This window comes from Antechinus flavipes, chromosome X (assembly GCF_016432865.1).
Source record: "Antechinus flavipes isolate AdamAnt ecotype Samford, QLD, Australia chromosome X, AdamAnt_v2, whole genome shotgun sequence".
Classification (NCBI taxonomy): Eukaryota; Metazoa; Chordata; class Mammalia; order Dasyuromorphia; family Dasyuridae; genus Antechinus; species Antechinus flavipes.
Genome location: NC_067404.1, coordinates 75,680,958 through 75,697,824, shown reverse-complemented (window position 1 = coordinate 75,697,824; position 16,867 = coordinate 75,680,958). Strand labels below are relative to the sequence as shown.

Below are 16,867 nucleotides of genomic sequence, written 5' to 3'. Positions count from 1 at the left end.
AAAATGACTTAATTATTCCTGCTCTCTGTGCTGTAGATACAAGGGGAGGAAAGAAATGGGGAGAAAAGTGATAAGAGATTGAACACCAGGTAGAAAGTTTTCTGAAATAATATTGACTATCTGATCGACATGGATCCTGGTGAGATGCAGCTATGGGGTGGGTGTCATGTGTTGATAGGCTATGTGACTGTGTCCAACTAATTTCACCTCTCAAGGCCCAAATAACTCTCTTCAGCCTGGAAGTTATAGGTGAGTTGCTGGGCCACCAACTCAGGAAAATATTATGTCTGAAACTGCTTTATTTGGAAGCTTAACTCCTCTACGAGAAAGGGATACTTGTACAGTGTTGCCAGACTCTTTACACTGAGCGTATATTGCCTCTATTTCCCTTTTGTAGATCCTCCAAGCTCTTTGGAACATTTTAACCTCCCAGAAAGGGTTTGCTTTCTAATCTCTCTGTTACACTTAAAAGTCCTGTATCCAGATCTCAAAGGCTGTCCATGTTGTTCCTCTGTTCATTTTTTCTAAATCCTTTGTGGTCCTGGACTTATCTTGCTATCCTTTTCGGAGGGTATTAAGGTCCCTTAAAAAATTTATGGGCCTCATTTGGTATATCCACAATTGTGTATTTCCTCAGTTTTTTTTTTTAAATGCAGTCTACCTATACCAAGAAGAGACTTGGGAAGAAGGGCCAATATTGCTTATCCAAGCCAGTGTTCCGGTGGTTCCCAAGCATCTTCTTGACTCTGAGCTGGGAAGGGAAAGAAGGCAGGAGAGTAAGGACTTTCTGTGAGTCCTCCCTGAGGGAGAAGCTTCAGGAGATAGCTCACCAACCTGACACATGTCCTGGGGAGGCCTCTCAGTTATGCAAATCCGATTGCTGAGGAATTCAGGCAGAACCAAGATACCATTGGGCCCCATGGGGCTTTCAGTTTCAGTGAAGCTGAAAATGCAGTGAAGGGGGCAAGAAGGAAGGAAGCCAGGAAGGGAAGGCAGGCTTTCAAAGAGCAGGGGCTGGACCCTTCCTCCCAGCATATGCTCTCCCAGATGCCCAGGATCCTGACTGATAGTGGCCAGTGACGGCTCAGCTTAGTCATACTGTGTGGCCCCCAGAAATAATAAACTAGTGTGTTGGGTGGGGCTCACCCCCCACATGCCTACATTTCTGGATAGAAAAGAGTCTGAGCACTAGAAGTTGGAGGTTTGAAGGGGTGCAAACCCAGACACGTGAGCCAGTGCCATGGCAGAGAAGCATGGACAGGTCAACTTACAACAAGCACGTATTAAGTTCCTGCTGTGTGCAGGGCCCCCAGGTGGGAGCCGGGAGTGACACAACATTTAGATAAGACAAGATCCCTACCCTCTTAGAGCTTCCAGTTCAATAGGAGGCTATGATGCAAACGCCAATTTTTATGCCGCCTTGCACTCCAAGATACTAAGTAAGACGTGATGAGAGGCAGTGCAGCAGAGAGGAAAGAGCGGTGGAATTGCCAATCCGGAGATCCTGGCTCGACTCTTTACTGACCATGAAACTTTAAGAAGGTCATTAACCTCTTAAAGCTTTCATCTTGTCATCTGAGAGGATCTCTTGGCTCTCTGGGGTCCTTTCTCACTCACTTTCACACTCTTTCCTGAGCCTAGAAATACTTTCTGAGATGTGGAACAAAGAAAGAGCTCTGAGGTCTGAAGGGAGAAAGGCTTCATGAGGGAAGTAGCATTTGAGCTGAATTGAGTTGACCTGTTGGGGATGGGAAGGCAATTCAACAGGTGAAGAGGAGGATGGAAGACATTCCAAGGAACAGCATAAATAAAATCAAAGATGAGCAAACACAGGAGGAATTCTGACAAGAATTTAATCCCAAAGCACTGCTTAAGTTCTTCCTCTGTGTCAAGCAGCATGCAAGACCCACCGGGGTACAAAGTCAGAATAAATTTTCTCCCCTCAAGTGGGTTACATCTCTTGGACAGAGGAGTCTGGTTCAACTGGAGTATACAGTAGGTGGAACATGATGGTAGGGTAGATAGTAGAGCAGGTAGTAGCATTCGAAAGCTGGAGAGGTCCCTGGAACCAGCTGGGCAAAGACCTCAAATGATGAGCAGAGGAGTTTGAGCTTTATCAGTAGGTCCCATGGAACCACTCACCATTTTGGGGTTTTGAACAGCAGAGTTAGATGAGCAAATCTATGCATGAGGAGCTCATTCATACCATGGAAATGAAGGATGGATCAGTGTGGGGAAAAAGTAAAGAATCTTTTTGTAAGGAGTCTGTTGCATGGTTTAGGTGAGTGGTTATGAAGGTCTGTGCTAAGGTGCAGACAGCGGAAACAGACAGGAGAAGAGTGAATCAAAAAACACCGTGGACATTGGCAAAAGTCAGAGGAGTCCCTCATTTCTTCTGCCATCACTGCGGCTGCTGTGGCACAACTTCCTATAGCTCCCTCATATGTGGCTATGGTGAGTCTGATGTGCTGGCAGGACATCCAGATAGAAATATCCTGGAGACAGCTGGAATTGTGACTCTGGAGCTCAGAAGAGAAGGGCTGAGAACATGGCTTTGCTCAAGCCAGCTTGAACTGGCTTTGGAGAGCAAATGCTGTAAAGCAGGGCTTGGTTGATTATTTTGTTGATTGTCTGGACTTAAGAAAGCATTTATAATGCAGGTTAAACTCTAAAACGTGTCCTGGGTATCTTTTTTCTGAGATCTGGTTGTTAGACATTTATTAGCACATCAAAGTAAGAAGTCATCTCTTTAGAAATAGTAGTTGAAGCTTTAGGAATAAATGAGTCTATGGAGCAGAGGAAAGAGAAAGAAAAGAGAAGAAAGAGGACCAAAGACAAGATCTTTGAGAGCATCCAAGTCAAGGTATTGGAATAAAGGAGGAAGAGTCAGGGAAAGAGGCCGAGATGGAACGATAGATAACTAGGGGAATATGATCTCTCTAAGCCAGAAAAGGAAAGCTAGACAGACAGACAGACACAGGGATAGGGTGAGGGTGGAGTAGTGGTGGATGGGGCAGAAGGATAAAGGGAATACTTTAGGACCTGGCAACACTGGACATGTTTGTAGGTAAATGAGAAGAAGTCAGTGGCAAAGGAGAGACTGGAGATGCTGGAGAGAGCACTCGAGTGAAAACAGTACAGAAACACTAAGACATGATGCCAAGGACAGGCAGGTACAAGAGGCACAGGAGGAAGCCAGGCACACTAAAGCTGAATTAAGAACCACATGGTCCAATCAAAATGGAGCCAGAAAAACCTGGAGCCAGAGTGCCACTCCAGAGCAAAGAGGAGCACTCCATTTCAGGTTCGTGGGTGACTAATCCCCTCTGCTGCCACATGCAAAACTGACAAATTAGCTACCTGGCAGTACCCTCACTGCACTGGAGGAACTCATCTCCCCAAGCGAGATACAGAGGGAAAAAACTCCCCGGTGGTCCAGAAACTCCCAAAGCCACAGAAGAAACCTGTGAAACACTGCCAGTGATAGAGCAATATCCCAAAGACCTTCGGAGACTGGGATGGAGTCATCTTCTGAGCCCTGATGTGCCCTCTAGAATGCTAGAGAACAACTTCTGGTCAGTCAGGCCACAAGTTTGATGAACTTCAGGGTCAGCCCTGAGGCCTTCCCTCCATCGCTGGCTCTGTCCTTAACTCTCAGTCTTCTCTAGGCCTCAGTGGGGCTGTATCTGGCCTTCTTACAAGCCCACCAAGCCTTGGTGAACTGAGTAGCCACCAGAGAATCTCTGCAGAGACACCTGGGTATCCTCTAGGTTATAAGATCAGGGAATCCCCAAGCCTGATTTCAGGAGTTTCTCCCAGGAGCTAATAGGAAATTGTTTCAGGTCCACTTTAGTACATCAGCTACCTTCTCTACCCCTGACCAAGCACTTTTAGAAATCCATTAATCTTCACAATGGAGCATCCCGAAGGGCAGGACCATGGAAGAGAACAAAAAAAGAACAGGGTTTCCCTCGCTGCAACCAGTGAGCTCGGCTAGCGTGGAACATTTTGTCTGCCGACTGAGCGTTCATTCCAGGACTGTGGAAATGCATTCAAATAAAAAGCCACATTAGGAAGGCACAAAAGACATATGTTAGAAGGGAGTAGATGTCCCTTTCAAAGCCTCTCCATTCACAATGATGGTAATGGAAGATGCCTCCTGGGGGAGTTGGGTACAGTCTTCAAGTTGGAAAACCTAGGGCAAGCCTCCCCTTGATCTCAGAAGCCGTGGGAAGTTAGTACATATAATGTTGGGCTGAGGAATGACATTTGAAAAGTGATATTTTAAAGGAGATGCTTCTCACAGTGGCCCAAAGGAACGTTCAGAAGAAAGCCTAGAGGAAGGGAGACCGAGTAAGAGGTTTTTTAGGTCCCCTAGAGGTTATTATAACAATTCTCAGGTTTTGACTCAGCATAAAGACAAACTTAACAATTAGAGCTATTGCCCAGAAGGAACTGACTCCTTTTTGAAGCACTGAACTCCCAATCACTGGGACTGAGAGCCATTTGTAAGGGACCTTGAAGATGGAATTCATGCTTCGGGTAAAGGTTGGACAAGATAGTCTTTGAGGTCCCATCCAGCCCTGAGATCGAGGGTTTCTTTTGGTGAACATGGGTCGGGTTGCCCATGTTTCACAGATTGCCGTGATCAGAGAATTTCTTTTTTCTTTTCTTTTCTTTTTCTTTTCCTTTTTTTCCTTTTTTTTCTGAGACAGTTGGGGTTAAGTGACTTGCCCAGTGACTTGCTGACATCGTGTAGAGACCCCAAGGTCACATCGTTGCCAGAGGCACGAGGTATAGCATGATAAAGCTAAGAAGACATGATCAGAGGGTCATAGATTTGGAGCTACCTAGGATCTTGGAGGCCATTCCCCTCATTGAGGCCATTCCTCAGATGAGGAAGTTGAGCCCAGAGAAGGAAGTGCCTAGTCCAAGGTCACTTGGCCAAAAAGTAGCAGAACCAGGATTTGAATGTATGTCCTTGGACTCCAAATTCGATGCTCTCTCCACCTCCCCCACACAATCACACTGCTTATTAGAGCCTGCTGTTTTGAATGGTCGCCTCATTCTTTGTTCCCTTAGGTAAATCACAGGTTGCTATGGAGTTCTGAGGTTACTATGTGAGCATCTCAAGGCCTCACCCAGCAGCTATTCCCCTTTGTCTCCCAGGTCTAGCTGTGGCAGGTTCTGCCTACTTATGAGGCCACAGGAAAAATCTAGATAATCAGCAGAGAGAAGGGAAACAAAGAGCGAGATTTGTTCTTGGGCAACTGTATCTTAAAGAGTATCCTGATTATTGGATGGATGTCAACTTGGAAAAAAAAAGTCTCTAGCGGTGTGCTTTCAGACTATGTTCTTGATTAGCCCTGTTCCGGTTGATATTCCCTTCCCCCCACTCCCCAAGAACTTTCAAAAATAGAATTTTTTTTAGTCATTTCATTAAATATCTCCCAATTACATTAAAAAATGTTTAACACTCATTTTGAAAAATTGTGACTTGCAATTTTTCTCCCTCTCTCTCATCCGGCCCCAGCCCTTGAGAAGACCAGTAATATATGTGCTATTTTTAAGCTGACGGCTTAATTAAAGATCTAAGTGGTCTGCTTTTCTGATTTGCAGGTGATGTGAAATTGGAAGGATAGCTAAATTAATTAGGTAGCTGAATCAGGATCCAAGCCGGAATAAGGGGCCAACTTTAATGAGACCAGACATTGGAGCCAGAATGATCTGGTGAAAAGAACACTGACCCTGCAACCCAGGGACCTGAAATGGAATCTCAGCCCTACCACTTACTCTATATGCCATCTTGGGCAAGTCACTTGAACTCCTAGGGCCTCAGTTTCTTCCTCTGTAAAATGAGAGGATTGGACTGGATGATGCTTGAGGTTCTTTCCAGTTCTAAATCTATGATCCTGCTACTATTCTGCCATTACAGGGAGGGAGGTCAGTTAAAAACCAACCAATGTGTAGCACTTATTTACTCTTGCCATGATGCTTTTCTCCTTCATCTTTCTAATGGAAACTTTAGTGTTTCAGAATCAATAATAGAGCATGTCTTATATGTTTAATGTGAGCGATAGGCAAAAGGCATTGCTTGGTGAAAAGAACAAAAGCTGTGATGTCTAGTCTTGGCCCCTAAGAAGAAAGAAGAAAAACACCTCCTTTCTTTTGTGGAGAGGTTGGGGCCCATGGATGCACAAGGTTACATGCACTGTTGCTGGATGGTGATGTTTGAAAGTTTTCCATTGATATATGAGAAGTCTTACTGTACAAAATGGGAAGGCTACATCTGGAAATGACTGAAATATAAAAGTAAAAGGCATCCATAAATCTTAAAATAATAATGTCTTTTTGAAAAGCATTGTTTTCTTAAAATTAAATTTATTCCTGGATCTGAGGACAAGTCACTTTTCACCTTTTGTCACCATTCTCTAGCTCAGTTCATTTCTCCAAAAGAGTCATAAGTAATATCTCCCTATCTGGAGAATCACTAAGTTATTTCCTGGTCATACATGGCTCATATATCTGAGATGTACGATAGGATCAAAGCAGGGAATTACCATCACGCCGAGGCAGTAATGTGATCTTTATATTTTGCAGTTAGCACGCTATCACTGTTCTTATTGTTGCTAAAACTGGTCACCATGTATGGTTCCAAGAATAAAATCTTACATCCTCATCCCCAGCAAAATTTCAGAGTTTTCATTTTCTTTCCTTCAGCTCAGGCTGGATCAATCCTACTGTGCTGAGACAAGTCCAATTCTTTGTGACCCCATTTGGGGTTTTCTCAGCAGAGATTCTGAAGTGGCTTGCAATTTCCTTCTCTGGTTCGTTTTACAGACGAGCAAACTAAAGCAAACAGGGTGAAGTGACCTGCCCAGGGTCACATAGCTAGTAAGTGTCTGAGGTAGAATTTGAATTCAGGTCTTCTTGACACTAGGCTGGTGCTCTATCCACTGCAGCATCACCTTATAGCTGCCATCCATAGGAATGTTCCTCTCATCTTCCCCAAATCCTCCTGGGCTACAGACTCCAGTGGGATGCCGCATGAAAATAATTAAATATACTATCTAGTTCAACTATTCTGGAGCATAATTTGAAACTATGCCCAAAGGGCTATTCAACCACATGCCCTTTAATCCGGCAATGTGTCTACTGGGTCTGTATCCCAAAAGGATCATAAAAGAGAGAGAAAGACTGACAGGTGCAAAAAAAAAAAAAGTCTGTAGTAGCTCTGTTTGTGGCAAAGAATTAGAAAATGAATGGATACCCACCAACTGGGGAATGAACAAGTTGTGGTATATGAAAGTAATGGAATATTATTGTTCTATAAGAAATGATGAACAGGCTGACTTCAGAAAAGCCTGGAAAGATTTGTATGAACTGATGCAGAGGGAAGCATGCAGAACCAGGAAAACATTGTATACAGTAATAGCAAGCTTGGGTGACTTAGCTCTTCTCAGCAATTCAGTAATCCAAGGTAGATCCTATAAACTTGGGATGGAAAAAGCCATGCGCATCCAGAGAGAGAATGATGGAAACTGAATGCAGAAAGGTATTTTTTACCTTTTTTATTACCTTTTTTCCTTTCTTGTGTTTTTTCCCTTTTCTTCTGATTTTTCTTTTCTAAGATGACATATGAAAATATGTAAAAAAATGTATATGTATAAACTAAAAAAAAAAAAGCAAACCCTTCGCTTTGGCAAAAAAAAAAAAAAAAAAAAAATACTGTCTAGGAAACTTGGACTTACCCAACCAGCCCCTGTATTAAATTCCTGATCTCTTGGCAGGGGCAAGGTGACCAATAGGATCAACAGCTGCACAGGACCTATATTTATTCATACTCAATATAAAATGGGTCTTGTTGGTGCTGATGCAGGTCTGCTTCTTTGGTACCTGGAGAGCCAACAAGTAGATTCAGTATCCAAGATAATTGATTATTACAATGACTCAGTCTAACAGAGCCTCCTCCTGGTAGGAGAGTTTACCTCAAAATTTCCTTTCCCTAGGATTTGCTTCGGTATCTAGGTGCTGTAGCAAGAGGGGATCAGTGAAAGAGCCCCGTGGTGGTATTACTGTTGAAAACAGGGCTTCTTGAGGTGGGCTAAGGATGAAGGGAGGCCAGTTGGTAGTCTACTGGGTGCTCACCACTTATTTCTGTTTCTAGTGCCCACAGGTGAGGAAAAAGAAAGGAGAGGACAAAAGAGGAGAAGACATGGCTGCAGTAATCCTAGAAAGCATCTTCCTGAAGCGATCACAACAGAAAAAGAAGACCTCCCCTCTGAATTTTAAGAAACGACTCTTTCTCTTGACCGTTCAGAAACTCTCTTATTATGAGTATGACTTTGAGCGTGGGGTAAGTGTGCTGTAAGACAGCTGAGGAGGGTCTGTTGGAGTTTGCAAAATGCTTTCCATCCATTTAGCTCACACCCGGTGAGAAAAGGACTATGACTATATTTGCCTTATTTTACAGAGGGGGAAACCAAAGCTTACAAACATGTCACATGTTGACTGGGTATCAGGAGCAGTATATGAACCCTGTCTTTTGACTGCAGTTTCAGCAATCTAACCACTAGACCAAACTGTCTCTCACTAGGCGTTTCCTAAGTATTGTTGACGATACAAATGGCGAAGGCCAAGAGCTGGATGTGTTACCTTCTGTCATAATGGGAGTGCCTCAAGAACAAGGATTGGATTGCTTTTTTCTTTGGGCCTCCAGCATTTTCCATATGATTTTGCTTAATGAATGCTTTTTCATTCATGTATTCCTTCCCAGAACATAAGCACAAAAAATGAAATTCAGATAACACAACCCAATCATTTCTGTTGCCTAATCACTCTCAGTAACCCCACTTCGCAAACTTCTTTGTTTTCTCTCTCAGAGACGAGGGAGTAAAAAGGGGTCGGTAGATGTGGAGAAGATCACCTGTGTTGAAACAGTGGTTCCTGAAAAAAATCCTCCCCCTGAGAGGCAGATCCCGGTAAGAACAGGTCACCTTTGTTATCTACCCACCTCTGTTGTTCAAATGAGCTGCAGTATTTTAATCCGATCCTATCATTAAGCAGAGGCCACCTTCACCCCCATGTACAATATGAGTGCAATTAAAATAAATTATGTTGTGATACCGCCACATCTGGGTGACATATCCTCCCAAAATAGAGAGACAAATTCAGTTCAACAAACGTTTTTAGGATATACAGTATCTCTTTCGCTACAAACTATAAAGTTTCATAACGTGGTTGTTATCTTTGTTCTCTACTACCAATGTCATCATATTTAGATGGTACAGCCCAGTGGTATCAGGCTCAAAAAGTGGCCACTGAACAATAAGTAAGGATCTCTGTGGGCACTACCAAACTTACAAAAAACCACAAATTAACATTATCTAGGTCCTACTGTATGTTTATTTATCTTGTTATACATTTCCCAAAGACACTTCAATCTGCTTCAGGCCCTCTTGGGGATTGCTATGGGTCTGTCAGTATGGTTGACATCTCTGCTTTAGAGTATTTGAACCAGATCTGTGACGTGTTCAGTGTAGGGACCTCCTGGTGAGAGAACTCCCCCAAACTAACAGATTGTCATCGGTTAGGAAACTTCTATTTTTTGAACCTTGCCCTTAAGGAGCGAAGGTCATGCAGCCAGTATGTAGCCTTCCTGACTCTGGCTGTATATCCCATGGCTTCTTAGAGTATTTCTGGTAGATGGAATATGATATTTAAGGTCTAGGGCATTGTGGAGCTGCATGCAACTGAGCCTGGGACTGCAACTGTGGGGAGAAATATTCCACCCCACCTCCTTTCCTATATCCCAGAACTGAGGATCTCAAACCCACTTTCAGCATGGGGAGGTCTTGTTCTAGCTGGATGCCAGGAGATCCTTTCCCCCAAGTGCCTCAGAGAACACACTCTTATATCTATCTACTAGAGACTGAATTTAAGGCCTAGTTCTTGGATCTCTGGGGGTGCCCATCCTCAGCTAGCTTGGATGCAGCTCACCATGTGGCCTTGTCTGTTCCCCTTTCATGATTCTGAGTCTGGATACACAGCAAAGAACCTGAGAAACTGGCTGTGTGGAGTCCTGTGGGTTGGTGCCCCTGTGGCAAGGTTGCAGGTGGGGACCACTAAGACCTGACTTTGCCTTTAAGTCAAAGCCTCGTACGACTGCCAACTGAGGGCCTGCCCTCTATCTCTTTTTCATACAGAGAAAGGGGGAAGAGGCCAGTGAGATGGAGCAGATCTCTATCATCGAGAGATTCCCCTACCCCTTTCAGGTAAATCCTCTTCCCCCTAACTACACCGTGGTCTGCCTGAAAGGGATCTTAGTGGGCATCCTTTTACAGATCCCCAGGGAGCAGAGATGGCAGGGGGCCCTGCGATTCAGGGTGAGCGATAAGACCTGCCCAGGCTAAGGATCGTGGTCTGCATGATTTTACCCTTACTGATGGCAGCACCTTGAGTTTCTGCTTGGCAGTGAGGAAAAGGCTGCAGAGGAAGACAGCTTTTAATGAAATCACTAACAGTGCTCCCTGGCTCTAATCACTGATCTGGGGAAGCTGTGGGGTCTGTTGACTGAAAATTTCAGTTCTTTTCAGAATCGCCTCTCTCTGTTGCTGCTTTGGTGAACTTGGGAGATGAGCAAGTGGACTAAGGCTAGGGGTTTAACATTCAAAGAGGGGGTGCCATTGGCTTTACCATTTAAGGCCCCTTTTCGGTGTTATCCCTGGACTGGCAAGCACAGAGCACAGACTAAGCTGGACACAGTAAAAAGGCCCCACGATGATTTGTTTTCGTGGACTTGGCTTTCCTTTGTTCTGTAAGCAGAAACACAGCAGCCTCTAAGGCTCTGAAAGGCAGAGAAGGAACCGGAAGTGCCCCCCAGGAGGAGGGGGAGGGGGGAGCAGGCCAGGCAAGGAGGAAAGGGGGGGCGCCGGGAGGAGAGGGGGGAAGGGAGGGAGAAGGGGTGGGGCAAAGGGGGGCCAGGGAAGTTGAAGTGGGTGAGGGGAAGGGGGCGGGGGAAGCCAGGCAAGGGGGAAGGGGGCCTCTCAGTCATGGTTACAGGAGCACAGCAAAAGTCTGCTAACAAAGCCAGCATAAATTAAGGCCCCTCGTTCCCTTTCTTGAGCCTTTTTAAATGGGGTCTTTCTTCCTGCTGTCTTCTCCCCTCAAAGTGCTCATGGAGACAGGCAGTTTGAAGAATACAAAGGAACAGTGACCCTGAAATCATCTTCCTGATTTCCAAATTCAGCATGTGACGCTCCCCAGCTCCCTGGCTCCCCCCGGTTTTATTCTTGGGCCATTTCTCCCACAGCACCTGGCATCTGGGCCTTATGGGGGATGGAGCCTTAAGAAGTTTGCGGGGATCTATTTGACAACTGGTTTATCTTCCCAATTGTGATTTACTTTCATTGTTGTTGTCTTTCAGTCTTGTCCCACTCTTTGTGTCCCTATTTGGTGTTTTCTTGGCAGGGACACTGGAGTGGTTAGCTATTTCCTTCTCCAGCTCGTTTTACACATGAGGAAACTGAGGCAAACAGGGGGAAGTGACTTGCCCAGTCACACAGCTAAGAAGTGTCTGAGGCCAGATTTGCAGTCACATCTTTCTGACTCTAGGCCCAGTCCTCTATCCCTTCACCACCTAGCTGGCCCTTTACTCACCTTTAAATGACAATATATTTCTTGTCCTGATTACATTCATGCCACTTGGTGGACACCAATAGGAAGGAATTACTTTAGGAATAAACATTTTCTACTGAGAGCCAAGGCTATGGATAGTTCCTTCTAATCATGATCTCCATTCATCTCCCCTGAGTTCAAGATTTAAAAATCAGATAAAAAGAAAGGGGCAGTATGGGCAGTGCTGAGAAAAAAAGGGGCCCCGGATTTGAATTCTGACACCCCTACTTGGTGAACTTGGGCCAAACCCCTAACCTCTAGGGTTCTGTATTAGAGAGATATTTCTTATCTCTAAATTGAGAGAGGCCTAAGCTCCCTTCCAGCTCGAAATCCATGACTCACGATTCCAAAACATCAGGGCCCAGGCTGGGGCGACTCCTACCATCACAAGGGTAAACATTATGATCCCAAGCTATGCTGAAACTAAGCCACTTATGTGGAGGCCCTGGGATCATTTGGAAACCTAGAATAGAAATCTAGAATGGAAGCTTTGAGACAATACAGATTATTTCATTTGTATTCCCATGGCTGGCATAAGATCCTTAATAAATGCTTGGTGATCCATGGGCATTTACTAGATGTGTGATCCTGGGCAAATTATCTAGTCTCTCAGCCTCAGTTCCCTCCTCTGTAAAATGAGGATAATGATAGGACCTCCCTCCCAGGGTGATTGTGGCGATCAATCGATCTCACACACACACAGTTGCAAACCTCAAAGCTCTAAGTGTTGGCTATTGTTACTGAAAACTGTAGACCTTGCAAACCTAGAATCATGTAGCGAGAGTTCTCGCATCTCCTGGCCACCCGAGTCCATTCCATGGGCTGCACACCCTGGGTCCCACGGATTATCCCCATGTTTAGGTCTTCCGTTGCCTGTCCTTCCTGCTTTGCTCTGAGGTCTCACCATTGTGGCTCTGGTCCTTTCCCAGGTGGTGTATGATGAAGGCCCTCTCTACGTCTTCTCCCCAACCGAAGAACTGAGGAAGCGCTGGATTCACCAGCTCAAAAATGGTGAGGCTCATTTGGAAAACCAACAAAGGATGTTTTCCTTTGAAAACAAAACTCCTTAGGCCATTTGGAAACATCCTTATGAAGTCCTCCACGTTGGTCACAATCGAGAGGTTCCAAACAGTCCCCTGGAAGACGATGCCAGGAACGAGCGAATAGGCAAAGCTGGCCCCATTCTCTTGGGGCACCCGCTTCACTCTGCCCCTCCGCCGACACTTCATGCTAACAGAGACTGGGCCTTCGCCCTTTCTTGCCAGCAACTGCCACAGTCATGTGTTTGTTAGTATTTCACATGGTTATCCTCTCACGATCATGGCCTCTAGAGCTGGGAGAACCCTTCAAGGTCACCTCATTTTAGAGAGAAGGAAACAGGCCCAGAGAGGGAAAGGAACTAGCTCAAGAACACACAGGTGGCCCAGGTTAGAGTGAGGCTGAGAGCTCTCACCTTGCTGGATCTCTGCACTACAGAGGAGGAAGTGAGGGGGCTTCATCTCGGAAGTTCCTTGTGCATTCCAGACTTTCCAAGGGTCCGGATTCACTCAGACCCTGAGTTTCTGCCTTTTGTCCCAATTTGACCCCGGGTGCAGCTTGGAAGAAACTTCCACAGGATGCTTGCGTGCACGTATACTTGTATATATATAGCTATGTGGCTGTTAGGGACTGAGAGATTAACGGGCTGAAGTGCCATCAGGAAAGGTTGCCTAGAGAAACAGGAAGGATGGCAGGCTGATAATCTATGGTTGGTTTATTGCATGACAGTCACTTGTCCTCATAAACATAACGATTCTCATGTGGCGACTTCACAAACCACGCCAACTTTGCCCTCTTCTTGGGACACATTTGCCTGGTTCTCACCGCCCCCTGCCCAGCCCTAAAGCTCCAAATATATTGTTGTTCAGTCATGGCTGACTGTCCGTGACCCACGGATCCTACTGTTCATGGAGTTTTCTTGACAAAGATAATGGATTGATTTGCTATTCTTTCGAGTAGATTAAGGTGAACAGGTTAAGGGTCTCACCCAGGGTAACAAAGTCATTAAGTGTCCGAGGCTGGATTTGAACTCAGGCTTTTCTGACCGCAGGCCCGAGCTCTAACCGCTGAGCCATCTAGTTGTCCCACGTATAGTTGGTGCCAGTGGTCTAGAGGGCAGGGGCTCCATCTGGGAGGAGGAGGTCTGCAGAAGCACACCCCATCACAACAGAGGTCTTTTTGTAGATTTATTGTTCTCTCCTCATTTCTGGACCTTATGCCCCCACCCCCGAAAGCCTTCCCCTCGTGACAAATTAAAAAATCAACACATCAATCTTTTCCGATCATACATGCACCATTCCGTAGCTGTAGCCCTCTACCTCAGAAGGGGCTCCTCTTCTCTTCTGCAAGCCCCCTCCCCACCCCACCCCAGTCATTAGCATTACCCAGGGCTCAGCTTCTTTGTGCTCTCTTTCATTCCCATTGCTGTGTCATTTTTTATAACATTTTCCCGATTGCTGATTTCACTCCATTTGTAGACATCTTTCCACATTTCTCTGAGTACTCCATTATCCACCATTTCTTAGGGGGTAATGGTATTCCATTACCTTTCTATACACCAATTCGTTCAGCCATTTCCTAGTTGTGGGAGTGCACTGACTCCCTTAGGGGAGTCTCTTGGTCAGAGGGTATGAACAATCGAGTCACTTGAACCCCTTATTTGCAAAGTGATTTATCATATGATTGGACCAAAGAATAGGTCTAAGTAGGTATTATTGGGTCTCTTTTCCCATAGTCCCCTCCACCACTCTTTCCATCCTTGCCGATCTGTTGAAGGTACAGCTTTCACAACATTCCGGTTAGAACCCCAGACCTGAAGTAGTCTTAATGAATTTCTCTGTAGCCAGCACTCCCCCTATAGTCCTATAGCTAACCCTACCCCTACCTCCTGCTCCCCGGATCCCTGTGACCCACTGGGAGACAAACATTTCTTTTCCCCTTCCCGTCCTCAAACCCCTCCCTCTTTTCAGTGGCTCTACTTCTATATGTTAGCCTTTTCACTGAACCCTCTGGAATACCCACCAGATTTTTGACAGACTTCCCTCTATTTCAGTCTCTTAGATTCTTCCTATCTTCTGGAGATAAAAGCAACCTGGCTTTCTCCCCTCCCTGGCCGTCCTCTCCAATGTGGACCTTTCCTTCTCTCACTACCCCTGACGTGATGGGCCTTGCACCCCACAGTGGGTCACACTCAGATGCTCCCTTGGTCCCCTTTATTCAGCAGTATCTCCTCTGAAACCCACACTCTCTAATGTCATCACCTAGTCCAAATCCTCATCCGGCTTTTCTAAGGACTTCCACAGTACTCTCTCTCCTTTCTTCTCGAGTGTACCATATGGCTGTCTTGCTCAGCATCCCAATCCCTGGAGAGCAGTTTACAGTCAGCGGCTCCACGTCCTCACTCCCCCAATGCTGCTCTCCTTTCCAGTCTGGCTTCTGCTCCTCTTACTTCATCTAACAGCTCTCTCCAATGTCAACAAGGCCATCTTCATTGCTGAATCACATGGCCTTCTCTCAGCCTCCATTTCTTTGGCCTCTCCTTGCCCCAACAGAAATGCAAAGAATGAAGTCATTCTGATGAGTACTTCCAGACTTCTCGGTGGCTGCTCCTTCATCCCTTTGGCTTTTGTTCCCCTGATCTTCCGGCTTCTCTTCAGGCCTGTTTGACCCTTTGCTAGTTTCTAGCTTTCTGAGTATGAGTGTCTGTTCGGGCTCTATCTTGAACCTTTTGTCTTCCCGTGAGAGAAAGACCATGATGACTACAGCAATGAAAATGAAAAAATGAAGCTGAATCTTGGGTAATTACAATGACCATTTGTCCATCTGTGCAAATATGTCCCAAAGCACATCTCCTCTCCTGGTCTCTCTTTTTTTTTCTGAACTCTAACCCTATGACTTCCTACAGGGTATCTTAACCTGAATATCCTAACAGGAAATCCATTTTTAAAAAATTATGTCTGGGGGCAGCTAGGTGGTGTAGCAGATGGAGCACCAGCCCTAAAGTCAGGAGGACCTGAGTTCAAATTCGGTCTCAGACACTTAACACTTCCTAGCTGTGTGATCCTGGGCAAGTCATTTAACCCCAATTGCCTCAGGAAAAAAAAACCCAAAACAACTTATGTCTGTACCTTGGATCATTTTGCCAATTTTCTCCTTTAGTTCTTTTTTTGCCATATATTGCTTTTTTTTAGCCTTTTTGTTCTCTTGGTTGTTTTTGGAGGGTTATGTGAAGAGCCTGGATCCCTTAGAACCTTCACCTGTTCATGTTGACTAGAAAATGTACCTCCCCAACCTGACTTTGGGAGATTTTTCTAAGGGGATGATTGTTAGAGTTGTTGAAATGCCACAGATGACAAAAATAATAATAAAAATATCTTCTGCATAGGGCTTTTGAATGTTATCTCACTTGACCCTCTAAACTCTGAGATAGGCAGAGAAGATACTAGCTGTCTTAAATTCTTAGTAGAGTTCTTAAAATTGCACTAAAACTTTGATAACAGCCTTTATTAAATTCTTAATGAGTTCGACTCACTTGAATGTTCCCAGCACAATTGTGTGTGTGTGTGGGGGGGTACGTATGCATTACAGAGAGAGAGAATTATTCTCGTTTCCACCTATTGTAAGGCTGTACCTTTGAGCTCTCTGCTATTGAACCATGCAGCAGTTAAACAGTAACTTCCACCATCCTTACTAAGGCAAATATCCTTTTAAGATCGAATGGGATTTCCCCCGGTACAATAGCTGTCTTATGGCAAGTGCTTAACAAATGCTTCTTATACTGCATTTAATGAAATGCTGGAGTAGGAGTAAGAGTGAGAGAATCGGTCCTCATCTGGAAAGTGCAAGCCAGACCAATTCTCACCTGCTTCACAGAATGGTTGTAAGAGCCGCCCGAAAAAACACAGGTCAGACAGTTCCTGTGCTCTATGGACAATATCTACTAGAATTCAGATGTTCGTTGAGAGGTTTTCCAGTACAAGTATACACGTATACTAATCATCAGGCCAGTGGAGAGAGTAAGTGGAGAGTTGGTTGAAGTTGAGCTAAATCCAGTCAAAGGGGGGAAAATGTCAACCATGGGTCCTCCAATTGAAGAACCGCCGGGAGGGCTCCAGGCTGCAGAATGACCTCTTTCTCTCTTCTCCCCTCCCCA

The 16,867-nt window shown here is 45.1% G+C and overlaps 1 protein-coding gene across 1 annotated transcript in view; it reads left to right on the top strand.

Annotated features, from left to right (window-relative positions):
* Positions 1–16,867, top strand: part of BTK (Bruton tyrosine kinase) — a 33,689-nt gene that overhangs the window by 2,570 nt on the left and 14,252 nt on the right. The window contains exons 2-5 of the mRNA XM_051968137.1: positions 8,168–8,356; positions 8,883–8,981; positions 10,206–10,274; positions 12,606–12,687. Coding sequence (XP_051824097.1) covers positions 8,216–8,356; positions 8,883–8,981; positions 10,206–10,274; positions 12,606–12,687 — 391 coding nt within the window. The 5' untranslated portion in view covers positions 8,168–8,215. The remainder of the gene's footprint in view (positions 1–8,167; positions 8,357–8,882; positions 8,982–10,205; positions 10,275–12,605; positions 12,688–16,867) is intronic.